We start from the raw sequence: 22,630 nt of genomic DNA on the forward strand, positions 1-22,630 counted from the left end.
CCCAGTTCTAGGCTATGTGACACAGACACAACTGTGAGGCACAAGCATACATACAGGCAAAACACTCATACAAATACACTTTTTACTTAAAGAAAATAAAGAGAATTGTCAAATAACAAACCAATTCCATTCCTATGTATCTATTAAAAACCTGAAAGCTGGGGACGCAGCATTGATTACACACTTTTAATCTCATACTTGGATAGGGAGGGCATAAGAAAGAAGATCTCCTAAATATAAGTCCAGCCTGGTCTACGTAGCATGTACCAGTACAGCCAGAACTTCACAGAAACTCTGTCTCTTAAAAAAAAAAAAAAAAAAAAAACACCTGAAAAATGGGCCCAGACTAAATATGTATATACTAGTATTGTTCTCAACTAGTTAAAAGATGATAGTAATGAGTTGAGCAGTGTTGGCACACACCTTTAATCCCAGCACTCGGGAGGAAGAAGCAGGCAGATCTCTGTGAGGACAAGGCAAGCCTGGTCTACAGAGTGATTTCAGGAAGCTAGGGCTACTACACAGAGAGAAACCCTGTCTGAAAAACAGTAACAACAACAACAAAAAAATCCCCAAAACAACATCAAAGAAAGATAGTAATGAAAATCAACAGATTAATAAAGAGCATTTATTGTATACAACCATTTCACCAATTGTGGAGTTTGGGAGCTCTTTAGCCAATAATTGTGTATTTAAGGTATTTTTATTATAAAACTGAAACACTAACAAACGACAAAGTTATCTATTTACTGCTCTGTCATCCTATTAAAGCCACAGTAACTTGGCTTACTTTATCATGTATTATGTTTTGTGTACTATTTGCCTCCACTCATATACTTTCCTATCTTGTATCTTTTATTTAAAAAGTCCTTTTTTCACATTACTCATTACTCACTACTCACTTTTGTATGCTGCTTGAAATTGATCTTAGAACCTCGCACATGCTAGGTAAGTATTCTACCACTCAGCTATGGTCTCAGCTCCCTTACCAACTTATTTTAAGATTTATTTATTTATTATATATAAAATGTTCTATCTGCATATATACCTGCACACCAGAAGAGAGCACCAGATCTCATTATAGATGGTTGTGAGCCACCAGGTGGTTGCTAGGAATTGAACTCAGGACCTCTGGAAGAACAGCCAGTGCTCTTAACCTCTGAGCTATCTCTCCAGCCCTCCCTTAGTAATTATTAATGAACACATAATGTACCATTTTTATGTGTCAGCTTATTATTATTTATTTATTAAACCAAGGGATGGCAAACACTCTTTTGCATTTGTAAAAAGGTTGGGGTCCCCCCCCATTTCCCTTCATTTTGGCAGTTCTGGGGAATCTAGCCCTAAGCCCTGCACATCCAAGGCAAGTGCTCTGGAGCTCAGCTAACCCCTATTCCTGCTGTAAATGGTTATACCAGAATATGACCATGCCCATTAGTTAACATTTTTTTTTTAAAGGCTACATTACTGAAGGGTTAAGACGAAAACCTTATGGCCTACAAAGCCTCTTTATGGCCTACAAAGTCTAACATATTTGTTTCCTGACTTTTCTATACAGAAAAGTCTGTTGACTCCTACCCCAAACTTCAAATGGTTCATAATTGTATTAGAAAAATTAATGCTACTTTTCTCCATTACTTCCTAGTAATGGAAGCTAGGTGGTGGTTCACTACTGTACTCGTAGCACTTGGGAGAGCCACGTTCATCCTTGGCTACATAGGAAGTGAGGCCATCCATATATTTATATGTGTGTGTGTATAATGTTATACATATGTGTATTTTATGTGTGTATATATACCATTAATATAATATGTATTACATGTCACTGATATGTAATACTATTAATATATAAATATTGTATGTAAATATAGTCTGGGCCCATTTTTCAAGTTCTTTCTTTTTCTTTTTTAGAGATGGGGTCTCTATAAAGTCCAAGCTGTGCTGGAACTTGCTATGTAGACCAGGCAGGCCTGAAAACAAACAAATAAAACCAAACAAAATATGTTTCTTGAAGAATCATTGTGCATATAATTTTTCATACTTCGAACAACCTACCTGGCATATTAAAGAAAGTGAGTGGAGCAACTGGGAAGTGGGGAGATGACTCAGTCAGTAAACTGTTGCATAGGCATGAAGACCTGAGTTCATTCAGATTTCTAGCACCCACAAAGACAGCATGTGGTAGCAGAAATCTACAGTCACAGCACTAGGAAGGCTGTGATAAAGGGACCCTCCTGGAACTCACTGGCCAGTCAGTGAGCTGTAGATTTAATAACAGAACCTGTCTCAAAAAAATAAGTGGAGCACAATTGAGGAAGACAAGCCATTTTACTTTCTGGTCTTTACAGACACAGGAACACATACATCAGACATAAACATGGGGGGATGAAGTGAGTGTAGTTATTCCATATACACATACACATATATAAATACATATTAAACACACATATAAATATAAACACACACACACACACACACACACACACACACACACACACACACGAATCTCAGTTGCCAAGGTTATCCTTAAATTCACTCTGCAGCCCAAGCAGGCTGATCCTCCTGCTTGAACCAGTCAAGTAGCTGGGATTAAATATAGGACTATAGCATCAGATCCCTCAATAAAGTCATTTTAAGGCTAATACTACCTCTCATCTTCCCTAATGCGTTAGCCATTAGGATAGTAATAAGAATGAAAAAGATCCAGTACTCTTTAGCCACGTACAGTGGCACATGTCTGATTCCTTTGGCTGACATCTCCATGATCTGCAGAACAAAACAAGGCATTCGAAGTTTAGCCTAAGTGAGTCTGCATTCGAGGCCAACCCAAGCTGACCCTTCCAGATTATCCCAGCACTCAAGAGGCAGAGGCAGGCAAAATCTCTGTGAGTTTGAAGGCCAGTCTGGTATACATCCTGAGTTCCAGGAGAGACCAGGTGACACAGAGAAACCCTGTCAAAAAGGTCTATCTGCAATAGGATGCACCAAATCTGAGTGTGTATCCACAAATGCCTAAAGATAAGCTATAGTTTTTGTAAGAATACATTTGCTATATTCACCATTTAAGATAGCCTTTTAAATAAAACAAACTAGCCTGGCCTGGTAGCACTTGCCTAGAATTCCAAAACCTAAAAGCTAGGCAGGAGGATCAAGCAAGTTCACAGCAGCCTTGTCTACAAAAGAAGTTCCAGGTCAGCTGGGGCTGTACCCTGTCTGTGTCTTTCTTTCTCAAACCTCAAAAGTAAAATGCACAAACAAAAGGAAAGGAAATCAACTAATTACAACCAGATTAGACAAAAAAGAACTTAGATAACCTGGCCCCAAATTCCCTACTACCTACCTCCTACCTAAAATGTGCCTACTATAATAAAATGTATTAATTAAACAAGGTAGGGGCATAAGGAATGAAAATCCAGAGTGACCTTGAGCGTTTCAGACTATAACTTTAGACTATAACTATGGTAACACAAGCTTTTATAACATCACCACTTCTGCTTTAAGCAAACCCTCATCAGTGAATTCAGCTGTATGTCTCAATTCAATTTCTCAAAATATTTAAAGAAAAATAAGATGCCTGGTACTGATTACCTGACTAGCTCGTTCCGAAGCAATTCTGCAAGCACTGTCGGATGTTGAGCACTGGGCAGAATTGGATTGCGATGTCATTTTGGCAGTGAAGATTCCGCAGTCAGTTAGCAAACTAAAAAGAGAAAAAAATTGATAAAAAATGTGAAGTAGAGGGTAGGTGTGATGGTGCATGCCTTTAATCCCAGTGCTAGGCAGGCAGAGGCAGGAGGATCTCTTTTTTCTGAGAGGCAGTCCAGGACAGGCAGGGCTTTGTTACACAGGGGAACCCTGCCTCAAAATAAATAAATAAACAAATAAAATGAAAATAAAATTAAGCTGGGCATGGTGGCACACACCTTTAAAATCAACACCCAGGAGGCAGAGGCAAGTGGATCTTTGTGAGTTCAAGACAAGCCTGCTCTACCAGTCTGGTCTACCCAGCAAGTACCTATATAGAGACCCAGTCTCCAAAACATAATAAAAAGACAAGACTGCCAGCAACAGTTAAATTAAAAACCTGATATATGCACATATATCTCTGTACAACAAATGCAAAATACTCACATTGAGATTCTCAATAATAAGATCCAGCACAAGCTAGAGACTAAACCACCAATGCCTCCCTCAGGTGAATCCTCAAAGAAAGACAGGTTTGGACATGTTCCACCTCCAATGCTGATGTTAATTTAATGAGTGAACTGTTCTAGCTGAAAGGCAAATTTGCAATCTCTGTTTCCCACTGGCTGTCAGATAGTACCAGTTACTCCGGAGCAGAGTGCTTAAGATAAGAGCTAGGAGGCACACAGGTGGAAAATCACCAAGTTTAGAAGTTCCAACATGCCCAGACAAGAAACCACAGGATAGTGAGTGTCTGCATTTGCCTGGGTAATCTCAGTACTTGGGAGATTTGTCATGAGTTCAAGGCTAGCCTGAGGTTCACAGTAAGACCTCTAAAAAAAAAAAAAAAAAAAAAAAAACACAAAGTCTTTTAAAATACATACATACAGGAGCTTTTAAATGTACGGAATTCAAGCTGGACGTCATCTGCTAAGAGTGACAGATGGTCCAGATGGTCCTCCACAGGACCAGAGTTTGATCCCCAGCACCATGAAGGCTAGGATGAGGGTCACAGTGGCCTGTAACTCCAACTCCAGGGGATCTTTATGTAACAATCATCCCAAATACAGTTCCATTCCCTTGCTTTCTTCGAAGTGTATTCCTAAGAAATACGTAATTAGCCTAGTTGCTTTAAAAAAAAATAAAAAAGAACACTGCATATAATTTGAGGAGATAACTGTTTCACTGACATTACTTAATTCTTCTCATATCACTTTATTTAGCTTACATTTTTATTTTTATTACTTATTTTATGTATTGGGCTGAGAACAAATGTTTGTGCCATGATGTATATATGGGAGTCACAGTAAAACTTACTGGAGTCGGTGCTCTCCTTCTACCATATTGGCCTAGGGATTGAACTCAGATTAGGTTTGCAGCAGGCACCTTTACTCACTGAGCCTAAATTTTGCTCTAATTTCTCTCTCTCCTTTAAGACAGGGTTTCTCAGTGTAACTCTGGCTGTCCTGGAACCCTCTCCATAGACCAGACTGGCCTTGAACTCAAGAGATCTACCAACCTCTACCTCCCAAATTCTGGGATTAAAGGAATGCCCACTGCCCAGCCCCTAAATTTTATTTTTACTCAGTAATCTGTATATAACAAAATTTACCATTTTGACCATTTAAAGAGTATACCTTGGTACTATTAAGCACATTTACAGTGCTGTACAATCATCAGCTATTAGCCATCTCCGAAACTGTTTAATCATTCCAAACTGAAGCTGTAACCATTAAGCATTATGCTTCCCCATTACCTGTTCACCAGCACCAACAACTAGCACATATTTCTACATACGTACCTACTCTAGTGCCTTAGTTAGGGTTTTATTGCTGTGAAGAGACACCATGACTATGGCAACACTTATAAAAAAAAAAACATTTAACTGGGACTGGCTTACAGGTTCAGAGGTTTAGTCCATTATCATCATGGCAGGAAACATGGCATTATGTAGGCAGACGTGATACTGGAAAAGGAGCCAAGAGTTCTTCATTTTGAACGTCAAGCAGCAGCAGGAGACTGTATCACACTGGGCATAGCTTGAGCATATGACTCCAAAGCCCGCCTCCACAATGACACACCTCCTCTAACAAAGCCACACCTCCCAATATTGTCACACCCTATGGGCCTATGGGGGCCCAATTACAGTCAAACTACCACACTGAGATACTTCATATATTTGTCCTTTTTTTGTGTCTACCTTACTTCATTTAGAATATCCTCTAATACTGTTAGACACTTCCATTCATTCATTATTCATTATGACTTCTATATAATATTCCTATAAAAAACTTTTCTTAGCTGGGCACAGTAGCACACATCTATAATTCCAGCACTCTAGGAGGCAGAGGCAGGCAGATCTCTGTGAGTTTGATGCCAGCCTGGCCTACAAAGGAGTCCAGGACAGCAAGACTACAGAGAAACTCTGCCTCAAAAAACGAAAAAAAAAAAAATTATTGTATGTGTACTGTGTGTATATAGTGCCCACAAAGGCCAAAAGAGGGCATCAGATTGTATTATAAAAATATGCCAGGGGCTGGAGAGATGGCTTAGTGGTTAAGAGCACTGTATGCTCTTCCAAAGGACCTGGGTTCAACTCCCAGCACCTAAGGGCAGCTCACAACTGTCTGTAATGCTGATTCCAAGGGATTTGACAACTTCAAACTAATACACATAAAATAAAATTAAATAAATTAAAAAATAAAAATATATGCCAGGCTTTTTAAGATCTCTGAGTTCAAGACCAGCCAGGACTACACAGTGAGACCCTGTCTCAAAAAGAAAAAAAAAAAAAAGATTGCTGGGTATGGAGTAAGTACATGCCTTTAATCTCAGCACTTGAGAGGCAACAAAGAGGTTGACAGATCTCTTTTGAGTTCAAGGCCAGCTGAAGTTACATAGCTGAACCCTGTTTTAAAAATAAAATAAAGTCTAGTAAAAATAAAAATCTTTAGGAAAGGTGTACCAACATACAGGTGTACCAAGATGCTGAAACAGGAAACTGTAACAAGTATTCCCACAATTCCTTTTCCCTCATGCCTTTATCTCCCATGACTCTGCCTGTCTCATTCCTCTTCCTCCTCCTCTTCCTAAAGCAGATAGGAACTGCACAAAGACCCACAGTTGTACAGTGTCAGAAAGTCAGACTTTGGAACACTCAGTCCTAAATAGGATGCCATCAAATCCCCCCTTTATGATTGTTACATAAAGGCTCAGTTCTCCCTTCTCTACCAGTTCAGAATAGTCCATCCATGTCATCCTACTGACTAGCATTCATGGTGCTAGAAGGTACTCTGCTACTAGAGAAGAAAGGTAATCATCACTCAGCTACAAACTCATACCTGCAACAGCAACCTGCCTAAAATATGTACATTTGGGTCCGATAGTGGCACAAATGTTATGGGAGTAACCAACCACTTTTTTTTTTTTTTTACTAGCCCCACTCCATGAGATTAAATTCATGCCTGACACTGCTTAAGTGGCCAAGAACCTGAGACTAGATAGGTCATGAGCTCAGAAGAAAACCTACTATGATTATTCTGCTAAAGAAACGTAACAATAAAATGACTCCTAATGACATACTGCTATTCCCATAGATTAGGTTCTTGATCAACATCAGAGAAACTACTGCTTCTTTTTTCCTCCTCCTCTTCTTACAGCAATTAGGAACTGCACAAAGACCCACAGAAAGTGAGGGACTGTGGAACACTCAGTCCTAAATGGGATACCATCAAATCCCTCCCCTCAAGTCTCAGGGACCTATATAAAAGAGAAGGCAGAAAGACTGTAAAAGCTCAGGGATGGGTGACTCAAAGGAAACAGTGTCTTTAAGAGTGGCACGGCAGGACTGGTACACATACGAACTCACAGAGACTATGTCAGCATGCACAGAACAGCTCCAAGCCAGATGGGGTCTCAGCACTGGGGAAGGGAAGTGCTGAAGGGTCCCCAACCAACCAAGAAGCTAGCTCCAGTTGAAACCCACTGACAAAGGGAAAATCAGTTTTCTCCAATGGAGTGTACGGGGCCTATCAAGCACACTCCACAGCAGGTCCATCCCCAGAAGCTGGCCAATGTAAAAAACAAACTCAGTGATATTTTTGTGAACTTTTTGCTGTATCTGGCCTTTTGTCTTATCGGACTTTATTTTTATAATTTATTATTATTACTATTACTATTAATTATTTAAGGGTCATGGAAGAAAGAAGGAAGAAAATTTGATTGTCAGGCAAAAGACAACCTGGATGCAAAAAATAGAACTAGAAGGATTTTTGTTTATTTTGAGAAAGGGTTTCTCTGTGTAGCTCTGGCTGTCCTGGAACTAATCCCCTTAGTAGACCAACTGACCTCAAACTCAGAGATCCTCCTGCCTTTGCCTCCAGAATGCTGGGATTAAAGGCATGCACTACCAACACAGGTGAACAGGATACTTTGTAATGACCCAATACTAGAAAAAATGTGCAAACGCACTCATCATTCATACACATGAGAAATGAGTAGCCACTGACACTTTGAATTCAATGGAAAAGGATCCCCTTTAATTATAAGGGGGAGTTAGGTATTTTTATACATTTAAAGCTTGCTGCTAGGCATTATAGCCCATGTCTCTAATCCCATCACTTGGGAGGAAGAGGCAGGCAGATCTGAGTACTAGGCCATCCTGATCTACAGAGTGAGTTTCGGACAAGCCAGAGCTAGAGAGACCCTGCCTCAACATTAATTAATTAATTAATTAAAGCACAAGCTTGCTCAAGTCAAAAGCTTTTCCTTTTTTACTGTAGGCTGCCGGCTAAAAGTTATATTCAGTTGCTGACACTACCCAGTTAAGAATCATTCTTGATTCCTCTTTATTCCTATTCCCTGACACATCAAGATTTTAACTATTAAATCACTTAAGCTCAAAGAAAAACAAAACAAAAAACACAGGCAGTGGTGGTGCACATCTGTAATCTCAGCACTTTTCACACATTTTAAAACTTGCTACTAGGCACTGTAGCCCATATCTCTAAATCCCAGCACTTGGAAGGCAGAGGCAGGCAGATCTCTATGTTTGAAGTGAGCCTGGTCTACAGAACTTGGACAGCCAATACTACACAGAAAAACTATCTTGGGTCGGGGGGAGGACACACACTTGAAACAACTCCATTTCCTAACAGCACTCCGTCTGTACAAGCACTTCCAATACCCAACTGTGATCTCTTGATTCCATATATCACAAATGAATGCTTACCTATCATGCATAATGACTTTGGTTCAATCTACCATTTTACCAGGGCAGAGCTGAGAACACAGAGGACACACTGTAACTTAACTACGAAACACTTGGTGTAGCTTCTCAGAAGTCTAGTCTTCTCTTGCCTGCACTGTCCTCCCCCTCTTCACTCATCCAACTGTAGCCAAAATGACCTTTTAGTTTCCCAGAACATTTGCTTCTTGCCTCAAGGCCTTTGTACACACTGTTCCTTCATTTGAAGCACTGTGGGTTCTACACAAGTCTGGTTCACCTTAAGTCTTAAAGTATAAGGGTAAATACCACCCCCTTAGCAGTCATTAATACATACTGTGATGGTTTTAATGATAATGACTCATGTATTTGAATGTCTGATCCCTAGCTAGTGTGCCACTGGGGGTGGGCTTTTGCCAGACCCAGTCTCACTCTCTCTGCCTCCAGCTTAGTTATGGGTCAGACGTAGCTCTACCTACTGCTCTGGTGCTCTCCCCTCTACCCCCCTACCCCTATACTCCCAACCCCCAACTGTCTCATGGACTCACCCCCTGAAACTGTAAGCAAGCTCCCAAGGAAATGTTTTCTTTTTTAGTTTGCTTGATCATGGTATCTCTAGACAGTATTAAAAAGTTAACTAGGACATATTAAAACCACTTAGGCAAAGAAACCCAGTCTCCAAACAAAACAAAACAAATTAGGTCAAAGATTGAAAAGTGGATAAAGCAAGGACTATGAAGGAAGCAGATCTCTTCTTTCCCCAACGCAAACATATCTGAGTCTTGTCACTGATTAGACTAAGGTTGTAGCTCCATGCCAGAGTACTTGTCTAGCATGTACTCGCCCTGGATTTAATTCATAGTACCAAAAAGTAAATATAGCCAGGGATGGTAGCACACACCTGTAATATCAACACCTAGGAAAAGCAAGCAGCCCCTTGACCAAATACATATATATATATTGTTTGTTTTTCAAGACAGGGTTTCTTTGTGTAGCCCAGGCTGTCCTGGACTTTATAGACCAGGCTAGCCTTGAACTCAGAGATCCACGTGCCTCTGCCTCCCAAGTGCTGGAATTAAAGGTGCGTGCCACCATGCCTGGCTTGACCAAATATTCTTGACCAAAAAATAAAGAACAAAAATCTATATTTAATTTCAGATATAACTTATATGAAAAATGGAAGGCAGGGTAGCAAGCAAACAAAAGGAAACAATTAGCTTCTAAGATCTTGGGGCACAGGAAAAACTGAATGGGGTGAATGAAAAAAATAAAAAAAGGCAGGCACAACTGGTCCCTGGGTTCAGCACCAGATGAATAAAAGAATAAAAAATAAAATACAGAAGGACATGACTGCTCCTAAGTATAGCAGAGGAGAAAGCTCATTATAGATAGAAGGGAAAGCAGCTGGGCATGGTGGCACCTGCCTGTAATCTCAGCAGATGCAGATGGAGCTCTGTGAATTCAAGGGCAGCCTGGTCTACAAAGTGAGTCCAGGACACCAAGGCTACACAGAGAAACCTGTCTGGAAAAAAAAAAAAAAGATAAAAGGGAGAGCATAGCCAGAGGTAGAGACAACTGGGAGAGTCCACAGTGAACATGGTTCTAAGCCATGCAATGAGACGGGGGAGGGGTGACCTAGGCTAAGAGATTGGTCAAGAGAGTAGCCTGGTAAAACCAGGTAACCAAAATAGCTAGATTATAGAGAGAAGGGCGGCTGGGGGAAGTGCAGCCCAGCTCTTGAGCTGGAGAAGCTTAGGGTAGGGGGCAGTACTTCTAACAGTTAGGAATGCAAGAAGAACCTGGTGGCCAACATCCTCTTTAATATGTTAAATAGGGCCCCGTTGCCAAATGTCCTGGGTTCATAAACCTAAGAACACACGACTGACGACTAACTTACTAGTTAGTCAAAACTAGTTCAAAATTTTTTCAAATTATGTTATTAAATAATAAAGCAGGAAATGGCAGAGTGTGGTAGCATACGCTTTTAATCCCAGAACAAGAATGGAAGAAGCAGGTGGATCTCTGTAAATTCAAGGCCAGCGTGGTCTATAAGATGAGTTCCAGGACAGCCACGGCTACAAAGAAAAACCCTGTCTCGAAAAAGCAATAAATAAAGAACCAGAAAATTTTGAATTGTGTAACTGTATATTATACAACTGTTAATACTGTATAAGACAGTATTAAAAAACGGTTAAAGCCAGGCATAGTTAAGGATATGCAGGTGGAGGCCAGCCTAAGCTACATTATGAAACTCCATCTTAAAACAAAACAAAACAAAATGTTAACAAAGGGCTGGAGAGATGGCTCAGTGAACACCCTGCTCTTGCATAAGACCCAAATTCACTTTTCAGCATCGACATACAACTGCAGCTTCAGAGATCTGATGTCCTCTTCTGGCCTCCAAAGGCAGCATACTCATGCCACGCACACATGAAAATACCCACACACACATAAGTACGCATAATTAAAAATAAAAAACTAAAAAACTGTTAACTGTAGTAGAAAGCCCCGTGTCATTTTTAAAACCCTTATCTATGACTTTTAAAGAACTCCTTCTCCTTTAATTAAAGGACAGTGACACAACCAGACTCACCGGACAACCAAGGCTAAAATAGTGAGGGGGGAGGGGAACCTAGAAGAAATTAGCCTTATACTAGGACTCCCATTTCCACAAACATCCCCTCTACTGGGTATTGGGAATATAGACTTTTTTGATCTTTCAACCTTCCATTTCACTGCGTTAGTCTCCAAGTCCCAGCTTATACAATGTAATATCCATAATGACAAATGACATTTTCAGGTACCGAATTTTCTTACAATTTTTACCACTCTCTCAGTGTTTTCAATACTGAGCTTTCAAAATGCAAAGTGTATCCCCAATTCATCTATAAACTTCCCAAAACAGAAATAAAATAGTGCATAACAAAGTTAAGTTTTGTGCTGTAGAGGTTTCTGTTCAACAATAACCAAGACATTTGGGTCAGCCACTCTTCAAGGCAAATTACACATAACTCATTTGATCCTTATAGGGTGTCATGAAGTAGAGTATTGTCCTCATTTCCAAAAGAAGGAGAGAGGAAGATAGCCCCAAATCATGGAGCTCTCCCACCATGCTAAAGCCAAAACTCTAAATTTGAAAGCCACGGCCTCAGCACCTACAGTCTTCTTCCCCATGCCTCAAAAGTTCTGGCTGGAGAAACTGGTAAGTGGGGAAAGGTGCTTGCCACCACAGTGGAAGGAAAGAAGTCTTGACAGACTGCCTTCTGACTCCCCCACCACACACATCTCTCTCTCTCTCTCTCTCTCTCACACACACACACCACAAATAAAATAAAATAAACAAATATATGTAATAAACATGGGAGGGTCTGACTCATTCTTCATATTAGGTCAAAAGCTGCTTCCTTAGAGAAGGCTTTGCTGACTCCAAAAAAAGAATGATACCAAAATTAAAACATTTATTTGAGGAGCTGTGAGAACAGTACTTAGCACACAGAAGGCCCAATCCTCACCACACTGTGAAAAAATTACATTTGTTTTCTTATTTGCTCTCCCACTACCTTGAAACCATAAAGTAGAAAGTCTGATTTTGTCAATGATGATTAAGTAGTTTCTACCCTACAATTAGTCCAAGGGACTCCTATACCTCATTTTGAAATGCCTGCCTTTGAAAACAACTGTTTCCTATGCTGGGCTGGAACTCACTTTGTTGATCAAGTTGGCCTTGTATTCAGAGATCTGCCTGTATCTGCTTGGGAATAAAGGTGTGTACCACACACCCAGGGAATATAACTGTAATTTTAACACTAAAATTAAAAACTCCTAAAAATCATAAAAATAAACAAAATAATTAAAGATTTGTAATTCTCGATTCTTTTAGGCTCTAAGGTTGTTGATGCAGTATGTATCTGTTCTTGTGTTCTCTGTAGGGGTATATGTACATGAGTGCAGATGCCCTCAAAGGCCAGAAGCAGCCGATCCCCCTGGAGCTATACTCAGAGGCAACTGTAGTTCCCTGGCTCCTGTTTAAGAGCACCAAGGGCTCTTAACCACTGAGCAATCTCTCCTGCCCCTTGTTCAACTCAATTGGGAAAAAAAAAAAAAATTCATTTTAAAAAGAAAACAAAGCCAAGTACAATGGCATATTCCTTTAACCCCAGCACTTGTGAGGCAGAGGCTAGCCTGATCTCACAATAAGACACTGTCTCAAAAAATAAAGACGTAAATTTAAAAAATCAGATGTGGTTCAGTGTACTTCTTACTAAGTGTGCTACCCATTTTCGTGGAGGAGCAAAAATGTACTGCAGCTATTTGTCAAACCAGGAAATAATCCAAAAGAACACCAATTAAGACCCAGTTAAAGAAATGCCTATACAATCCTTTAATGGACTATAACGCAAAATACTTTAAAAGAAAATGTATCTTATAGAAAGCTGCTGTTATCTGAAAAGTTTAAGATGGATAATGCCTACAAAATAATCCCTCTATGGTTTAAAACTGAGAATATGTGTAGAACAAGTCAGGAAAGCTCAGCCCTCAGTTGTTATGACATTAGAAAGCCTGCGGGGTTAGGGATATTGGCCCATCAACTTTACACTTGCACATTTTTTTAAAGAGGAGTTGTGTTGTGGTCTTGACCAATACAGTGAAGAAAGAGTATTATAAATAATACTTTGAAGCTAAAATACTTTTTCCTAGCAGGAATGTATGAAGGGGGAGAATAAACATGAATAGACATGCAGCAACCGACACTCAGTAAAGGTTTCAAGTGTCTTTGACACATCCCAGGCCTGATGGAGCTTCCTAACACACATAGGACTTTCTTGAGAAGGACAAGACAGGCACTGTTTTATCCAGGTGTGGCTTAATAAAGTGGTTTCAAAATTTGGGGATGTTACAAGAATCATTGAGAGGTGTGCTAATTAAAGTTCACTTTCGTGGGCCATCTAGGTGTCTCTTTGTGAATTCGAGGCCAGCCTGGTCTATACAGCAAGCTCCAGGCTAGCGAGGGCTGGTTACTGGCAGTGGCCGTAGTAGCATCTGCAGCAATAATAATAATTATCATTATTTTATATTTGCGGTGGATATTAAAAAAAAAAAAGAGGTCCATACGTAGACTCCCAAATTAATATCTTTCAAACACTAAAGCGACCGTAAAAATTATTTAAGTCTCGTCACTATCAATGTCACTCTCCCGGTCTCCCTTTCTCCTACCCTTTTCCGCCCAAGTTCCTCAATACCCCTCAAATCTGAGATGCAATTAAAACATCAGCACCTTCACTTCGTTTTCAGTCTCTAACTGTAGACCCAGTTTCACCGCACTCCATTTTTCTCCTCCGTGGGTCGCGGCGCCACCCTTCCCCCCACAGCTTCTTGCGCGGCCCCGCGGTCCCCGCCGCCCTCGGCGCGTCGGCTGCCCCCACCCGGTCCCCAGCTGCGAAGCCTCCGCACTTCCCGCCCCCTGCCCCCGCACCCCTCCGGCCAGACCCCACCACCACACCTTACGGCCGCTCCATGAGTCGCACCCCCTCCTAACTAGGGGAGGGGTGGCAGTTGTAGATCCTAAGGCCTCCACCGCATTTTGAAACTGCGAGCAACGGCAGCACTACTTCCGGCCTCTCAAACCCAGCATTCGCGAGAGCTTCCGGGGAGGCCGTAAAGAGACCATAGAGAGGCTCCGGAGGGCTGGAGAGCTAGAACGGCCGAAGAATCTACCATAGAGTACATACTAATCAAGGAAGAGAGCCCTCTAGTCATGAAGACCGCTAGACATAGTGTTGTTTTTACTTTTAAGACAAGGACTCTGTGTAGCCCTGGCTGTCCTGGAACTCATTATGTAAAAACCAGGTTGGTCTCGAACTCACAGAAACCCACCAAGTCTGCCTCCTGAGTGCTGGGATTTAAAGCGTGCCACACCATGCCTTGCATGAAGAGGTTTTGCACGAGAATAGGAAGAATTTGCGGGTTCTTCCAATATGTATAGCGATGTCCCACGAGATCAAAACAGAAGAAAGCTGAGAGTATCATCACAGGCGGCCTCCAGATCTACAGGAAAACCTTTATTTAGTCTTACTCCCCAGGAGTGGCTGCCGAGGAAATCAGCATCCGAGTTGTTTCTGGAGAACATAACGACTGGTTTAGTCACGAAAGGCCACAAAATAAGTGATAAACAATAAAAAAAAAGGGGGGGGGCAAAGAACAGTAAAAAGGAGCTTAACTTGGATCACGGAATCAGGTCGCACCTCCCCACCATTCCCAGGGGTTGACAAACTATCTCAAGCAAACTGCCTTTAAACCTCTGCCGGTGACAAACGGTAAAGCTCCCCCAAATAACCTAGTTTATTTCGGTATTATCCTGAGTGAGAGGATTTTCCGAGCTGAAATATTTTATAATTTCTGTCGATAACTGAGTATTAACCCCAGCACTCGGGAGGCAGGGATAGGCAGATCTCTGAATTTGAGGCCACCCTGGTCTACAAAGGACAGGCAGGACATCACATACATACATAAACTGTCTCGAAAAAATGAGCAACAACAAACCCTGAGCATCTTGGAGTACTGTATGAATTCATTATTTCAAATGTAAATGATAACCCTGTTTTTTGTTGTTGCTGTTGTTCTTTGGTTGGTTTTGGTTTTTTGTTGTTTGTTTTTTGTTTTGTTTTTTGAAACAGGGTTGTCCTGGATTCGCTTTGTAGACGAGGCTAGCCTGGAACTCAGAGATCCACCGGCCTCTGCCTCCCAAGTGCTGAGATTAACGGTGTGCACCTAATTGTTCCTTTTTCCATGTGCTCGGTGGCCGGAGGCAGAACGCAGATCCTAAGAAGCTGGACTTTCTGGCAGCGGTAAGCCACCGGATATGGGTGCTGAGAACCGAACTCAGGTTTTTTCGAAAGGCAGCAGGAAGACCTAACCATCGAACCGTAAGCCTCCAGCCCCCACCGCTCTTTCTGTAAATTTCTTCATATAGCGTCGCTAGACCGAACCAACCACTCTGAAAACATTTATGAAAGGAATTAAGGGAAAGCAAACTCAGCCGGCAAAGGCTCTTTACAGTCCCATTCTCAAAGAGTGGCTAATTCTCAAGTCAGCTCCATGGCAAAGGTCTGTGCTCAAATTACTGAGGAAGATCATCAAATGCTAAGACAAAGAGCATCTCCATGGCCGTGCGAGCTTTCCCCTCTCCGGCTTGGGAGGGCTTCTGGCTCAGCATCACAGCCGGTGACCCCCGTATCGTGTACCACGTAAACTTGTTTGAACACGTTCAGCCGATTTACATGATAATCTCAGCACCCCTTCTTTCCCCATTTTATACTCCACAGCTTAGCCCTAAAACTCCCCTTTCCAGCCCTGCTGCATGAGTTTCAGCCCGGGCGTCCCCTCTCCTGTCAACGGCAAAACAGGCCCGAATCTGTTACTGGAGCGCTTTAAACGGAATTCGCGTCACTCGGAGCTTACATATCAGAGTCCACCTAGCGACGGCGTACGTGCATTTCCTAGTCGGGAAGGCGCTAGTAACGCAGCCGGAAACAGGATTCGGACCCACTAAAAATCTCGCGTGACTAGAGCATTTGCGCAAGATTTCTTACTCTTATGTAAAGTATTGTAGAGTCGCCTTTCTACAAGAGCCCGGATAGCTCAGTCGGTAGAGCATCAGACTTTTAATCTGAGGGTCCAGGGTTCAAGTCCCTGTTCGGGCGCTTTGACTTTTTTCAAACACTTCAAAATCAGCAAATATTGCACAAATTTAAGGGTAGCACAAGCTAACTAATGTATGCGTTAGTGAGGACTTGGACACTTCACACTTCCACCGACTTGCCAATATTCAAGCCTCCCTTCGCGACAAAGGACGAAATTTTGTAGGTACTTCTCCTTCTTGAGAATTTGTAGAATATCCTTAAATCTATGAAAAATACACCTACCAAAGTGACTTTTTAGTATCTTTTTATGATTCTTTGCTATGAAAGATCGCCAAAACTTGCAGCCGCCCGAACAGGGACTTGAACCCTGGACCCTCAGATTAAAAGTCTGATGCTCTACCGACTGAGCTATCCGGGCGCTCCGTGTGCTAACTTTCTCTTCTATTTACTTGATATAATAGTAACCCGTGGTTTCCCCCCCCCGCCCCGCAAGCTAAACTAAGGTTTCAGTTACATAGCGAGTGCATTTTTAATGTACTAAACATGTTTATATTCTTTGTTCCATTTACTTAATATTTGTGTTTTCCAAAGTCTTCTCATATTTGATGTTTGATAACTCTCCAGTACCTAATAAACTCTAAAACAAAAAACAAAAAAAATTTTTTTTTTAAATTTTAATCACAGATCATTCACTTGTATCCTAACCGTAGCCCCCTCCTTCTTTCCCTCCCAATCCCACCCTCCCTCCCTCCCTCCCTCCCTCATCTCCTCCCTGTCCCCTTCCAAGTCCACCGGTAGGGGAAGTCCTCCTCCCCTTCCATCTGACCCTAGCTCATCAGGTATCCTCAGGCCTGGCTGCAATGTCCTTATCTGTGGCCTAGCAAGGCTGCTCCTCCTTTGAGGAGGAGGAGGGGGGAGAAGCACAATGAGCCAGTCATTGAGTTCATGTCAGAAATAATCCTTGTCCCCCTTACTAGGGAACTCACTTGGGTACTGAGCTACCATGGGCTACATCCGAGCAGGGGTTTTAGGTTATATCCATGCATGGTCCTTGGTTGGAGATCTAAAACAAAATTAATGCTAATAAATTACAGAAAAATGAACAAACAAGGTGAACACTGACACTTCAGCATAGAATTGTGATCTTTTCATTATACTCTTTCTTCTATCACTTTTCATTTTTATTCTTCTGAACCCCACTCCCTTTCCCCCATTAATGAAAAATAATATTTCTGTTCACCAAATGATGGAGCTGTTTGGTTAAACACTACTTGGCACAAACACCAGATCTGATGACGTGAAGATCTAATATTTCAAGAAAACAGAAGTAAATGGAGATGGAAAAGTGGACATAGATCCTAATAAGGGAATTTAAACTTTTTACATTTTGATTGAGTTTTTCTTTTCCTTCCCTTTCAGCTTCGCAAGATAAGTTCTTTCAAAGCAAGATTTCTACACCTAAGGGGACCAAACTGGATTGAATTGAAGGCTAGCCTGGTCTACACATGAGCAACATGGTCTTCTGGGCTCTGCAGGCATCCTCAAGGCATACGCATACACAGATATAAACATATGCTCATAATTAAAGATAAAATGAATCTCAAAATTTGAATTAGTTTCCAGATCTATTTAGCTCCCAAATCATAGTGTGGAATACAGAATTGTGAAACTTCAGACACTGATTAGGAAAATCATCTTTGTTTCTTAGTACCTAAGGCTCCTAAACACAGCAACAGCAAAATAGCTCAGCCTCAGCTGAAGAAAATTTCTTTTTCTAAAACTGTGTGGTTCTTTAAGAACAATGAGCAACTGCTGAGGAATCTCAACTCGGCCTGGGACTATACATAAACTAGGGGATTAGTCAGGTGACCTCCAAGACCCACTTCTGCCTTAGTTAGGGTTTCATTGCTCCAATAAAAGCTATGACCACACACAACTCAGGAAGGAAAAATATATTTCTGGTTAGAGCTCCAGAGCACAGTCCCTCACTGGGGGGTCATGACAAGAAGTCAGCCAGGACAAGAGCTGAGACAGAGACCATGGAGGGGTATTCCTTACTGGCTTGCTCAGCCTTCTTTCTTTCTCTTTCTTTCTTGATTTTTCTTGCTTTCTTTTGCTTTTTGTGACAGTTTCTCTGTATTTAGCCCTGGCTGTCCTGGAACTCACACTGAACTCACAGACACCTGCATGCCTCTGCCTCCCAGAGTGCTGGGATTGAATTAGTGTGTGCCACCACCAACCAGCCTCAACCTGATTTCTTATAGCTCCCAAACCACTAGCCTAGGTGGTAAGCTGGGCCTTCCCACATCAATCATCAATTAACAAAATCCATCACAGACCAATCTAGTGAAAGCATTTTCTCAGTTGACGTTCCCTTTTCCCAAATGACTTTGGTTGTGTCAAGTTGATGTATAACTAGCCAGCACACCCTCTAAATCTAAGCTTTTACTGTTTTATTTTATTTTCCATTGCAAATTAAATCCAAAGGAGCAAGTTCGGTATGCACAAAAATGGTTGGTCAGATAGTGCAAAGGGTTATAGGCACTTGTCGATGAACTTGATAACATGAGGGGGAGAAGACTCCCACACTCTGGCATGCATGCCCACACATACAAAGACATACAAATACATATGATTAAAAATTAATGCACAAGGAATTATTTGTTTTGTTTTTGTTTTTTTGAGCTAGGGTTTCTCTGTGTAGCCTTGGCTGTCCTGAACTCAACTTGTAGACCAGGCTGGCCTTGACCTCACAGGGATCCATCTGCCTCTAGTGCTAGGAATGACTTAACTCAACAAAGGTTTACTGATAAGTTGTTCTGTTCAGGCTCTGTACTATCTATGGAGTAGAAAATAAATAGGACATAGAGCCAGCAACAGTCTAGGAAAGGTGACCCCAAAAGCACACACATTCAGCATAAAGAAATAAACCCAAGCCAAGCAGTGGTGGTGCACACCTTTGATCCCAGCACTTAGGAGGCAGAGGCCAGCCTGATCTACAGAGTAAGTTCCAGGGTAGCCAAGATTACACACAGAAGCCCTATCTTGAAAAACCAAAAACTTAAGGAAGTAACTCAATCAATCCATCACAGTTGGAGCTGGAGAGACGGCTCAGTGGTTATGAGCACATCAGCTCTTGCATAGGATCCCACATGGCAAGTAGCGCACAACTGCCTGTAACTCCAATCCCAGGGGATCCAAAAGATCCCTTCTGTTCTTCTGGTGGCTCCTGAATGCACCTTGTGTGCATAGACTCACACAGGCAAACACACACACACACACACACACACACACATACAATAAATCTTTAAAGAGAGCAAACAGCAAGCCAAGCATGGTGGCACATGCCTTTATTCCCAGCACTTGGGAGGCAGAGGCAGGTGGATCTCTGTTGGTTTGAGGCCAGCCTGGTCTACAAAATTAATCTGGAACAGCCATGGCTACACAGAGAAATAAAAAAGAAAAGAAAAGAAAAACCAAAAAGAAAAGAATAAGAGAGAGAGAAAAGGAAGAAAGAAAATAGCAATAAATACAGGAGCTGAGAAGCAATACAGTATGACTTATATAAAATGGGCAGGGCTAGAGATTTCAGATTATCAGACTGGAGCTGAAGCAATTGTCAGTTATATGGAAGAAATTTTAATGAGCCAAACAACCATTCATCCATTAATTAGTTGAATATATTTCTTGATACATACACACACACACACGCACACACACACACACACAGAGAGAGAGAGAGAGCATCATAGCAGCATACATCCCTGAACATGCTTGCATTAGAGGAATTGTAGGTGATTAGCAAGCAGAGTGTATAAGGTAGATTTTGACAACTGCCAAGCATCTGAAAGCCATTCATAAGTCATCTTTTTAAACACCAAATGAAGCCTATGTAATGAGAATTTCTCACCATTACCAATAATTTTAAGGTGTTCTCATACATTCGTGTGCATCAAAATAGCAATTTAAATATTCCTATTCATAGTGATATATAGATATACCAGACTGGCCTCAAACTTACAGAAATCTGCCTGCCTCGACCTCCCCTTAAACCCCTTGGGTTGGGATTAAAGTTGTGGAACACTACACCTTGCATACCACATTTTACAGGAAGGGAAATGGTGTCTGTTCAGGCTTCTTGAGAAAACAGGAATAAAGAGATGTTTTAGGTTTTCCTCCCCAAAGGCCTTGTTACAGCTGGATGATAAAGCCAAAAGTTTCGAGTTAAATTGACTAAATGAGATTGGCCAACCAGTAAACTGCTTACTGAGTATCCCCAGTTTCCAAAGCTGAGCAAGGTGGCATGGAGGAACATAGCAAATCTGAAAGGAGCTTGAAGAGCACGCACTGCCCTTACTGGCAGAAGGGAAGGGAGATGGAGGAAAAGTTGGCCAGGCTTGGAGCAGGCTAAGGAAAACAATTTTATTCTTATTAGAAGTTTAGTCTGGTGGTGTGGCGACACACACCTGCAATCCCAGCATTCAAGAGGCAGAGGCAGGTAGATCTCTGTGAGTTCAAGGCCAGCCTGATCTACAGAACTAGCCCAGACAGACAGGGTTTCACAGAGAAATCCTGTCTTGAGGAAGAAGAGGAGAAGGAAGAAGAGGAGGAAGAGGAGCAGGAGGAGGAGGCTGGCTAACTGCAGGCCCATCCGAGGAAGTATGAACTGACTTCAATTCACATATGTTGTGTGGAAATACCATCACAGGTGTCATCTCATACCTGACCTAAAACATGCCTTCCTGGGTGCATCTTGAAGCTGTTCATTACATGACTGATGGATTCAATGTTTCCACTAGAGGGCAGGCTAAACTCACAGATTCTGCACGGAGCGGCCCGTTTGTTTCTTAGTTTTATTCATTTTATGTTTTGATTTATGCGTATGTGTACCTGCTTGACTCGGCACCATGTGGTTAACATGTCTGTGGAGGCCTGGAAGAGGATTTTCAAAGCCCTGAAACTGGAGTTACGTGTGCTGCCTGATGTGGGTCCGGGAACTGAATCAAGTCTTCAGCTCTAGTGGCTGAGCCGTCTCTTGTTTATTGCTTTTGAGATGGGGGTCTCCTGTATATCAGTCTGACCTTGAAATCCTCGTCCTCCATCACGATGACTACCTCTGCATGTGATGCCACGCCCAGCTGGGGCTGCTATAGGTGTCAGGAGCTTAATTTCACTCACTAATTATTTTCAGGCTGCTACTTTGATTTGTTTTTGTTTGTGTAACAGAGCCCTGGCTATCCTCAAACTCATAGAAAGCCACCTGCCCCTGTCCCCCCCCCCCCCCGTGCTGGGATTATTGATTTAAAAAAAAAATGCATGAGTCTTTTAAAAAATTATTTATTTATTATTTATACAGTATTCTGTACTGCGTGTATGCATGCAGGCCGTAAGAGGCACCAGATCTCATTATAGGTGGTTATGAGCATTGCCTCTCATGCCTGACAGAATATGCTCAGTCCTCAGTACTAGCGAACAAACTAGTAGGGAGCCAAACGTGGTGTACAACAGGTGTAATCTCAGCACTTGGGAGGTGGAAGAAGGAGGATCCAGAGTTCAAGGCTACCCTTAGCTATAGAGCAAGTCTGATGCTACATCAGATTTAGTCTCAAAAACAAAACCTCCAACAAAACCCCAAAAGTCTGGCTTTACAGTTCAGTTCCAACAGTTCCAGCGCTCTGGACCAAAGTCTGCCTGCCAAGCAGGGTGTTTCTTCTGCTTCTTGTCTTTCCTCATCTCCAGAGGACCACCAGCAACAACTTGAAAGCCAGCAACATTCATTTTTCTAACCAGTCTTCCATCTTCACATGGTTCTGCAACATCAGCTGGGAAAAGACTGTCTAGCTTTTAAGGGCTGGAGTTATTAGACTGGGCCTTACTGGATAATCCCAGATTAAACTCCCAATCTCCAAATCCTTCATCACAGCTTTAAAATTCTTTTGTCTTGTTAAATAGCACCTTCTTTTGTTGGGTTGGGGGTAGGAAATGGTTATTCCTCCTACTGGCAGGTCTTCCTACAATGTAGAACATACATCTATTGAATCCTGGGTGGCAGCTCTTGGTCTGGGGGACAGGAATGAGTCAG

At 41.8% G+C, this 22,630-nt stretch overlaps 1 protein-coding gene and 2 non-coding genes across 8 annotated transcripts in view; 1 reads left to right on the forward strand and 2 right to left on the reverse strand.

Moving 5' to 3' along the window:
- The window catches only part of Mdm4 (MDM4 regulator of p53), a 45,410-nt gene extending 30,865 nt beyond the window's left edge, over positions 1 to 14,545 (reverse strand). For 4 of the 6 annotated variants that reach the window (XM_021636387.2, XM_021636385.2, XM_021636388.2 and 1 more), the window contains exons 1-2: positions 14,409 to 14,531; positions 3,589 to 3,700 (exon numbers count right to left, since the gene is read on the reverse strand). In XM_021636387.2, the coding sequence (XP_021492062.1) occupies positions 3,589 to 3,666 (78 nt within the window). In that variant the 5' untranslated portion in view covers positions 3,667 to 3,700; positions 14,409 to 14,531. Of the gene's footprint in view, positions 1 to 3,588; positions 3,701 to 14,183; positions 14,267 to 14,408 lie in introns of those variants that run through there. The other 2 variants (XM_021636384.2, XM_060364301.1) reach the window with 2 other exon arrangements.
- Positions 14,546 to 16,535: 1,990 nt separating this feature from the next.
- Trnak-uuu (transfer RNA lysine (anticodon UUU)) lies at positions 16,536 to 16,608 on the forward strand. The gene has a single exon. It is a non-coding gene; the product is annotated as a tRNA-Lys (tRNA).
- Positions 16,609 to 16,893: 285 nt separating this feature from the next.
- Positions 16,894 to 16,966, reverse strand: Trnak-uuu (transfer RNA lysine (anticodon UUU)). The gene has a single exon. It is a non-coding gene; the product is annotated as a tRNA-Lys (tRNA).
- Between the last annotated feature and the right edge of the window lie 5,664 nt (positions 16,967 to 22,630).

Source organism: Meriones unguiculatus, chromosome 11 (assembly GCF_030254825.1).
Source record: "Meriones unguiculatus strain TT.TT164.6M chromosome 11, Bangor_MerUng_6.1, whole genome shotgun sequence".
Lineage (NCBI taxonomy): Eukaryota > Metazoa > Chordata > Mammalia > Rodentia > Muridae > Meriones > Meriones unguiculatus.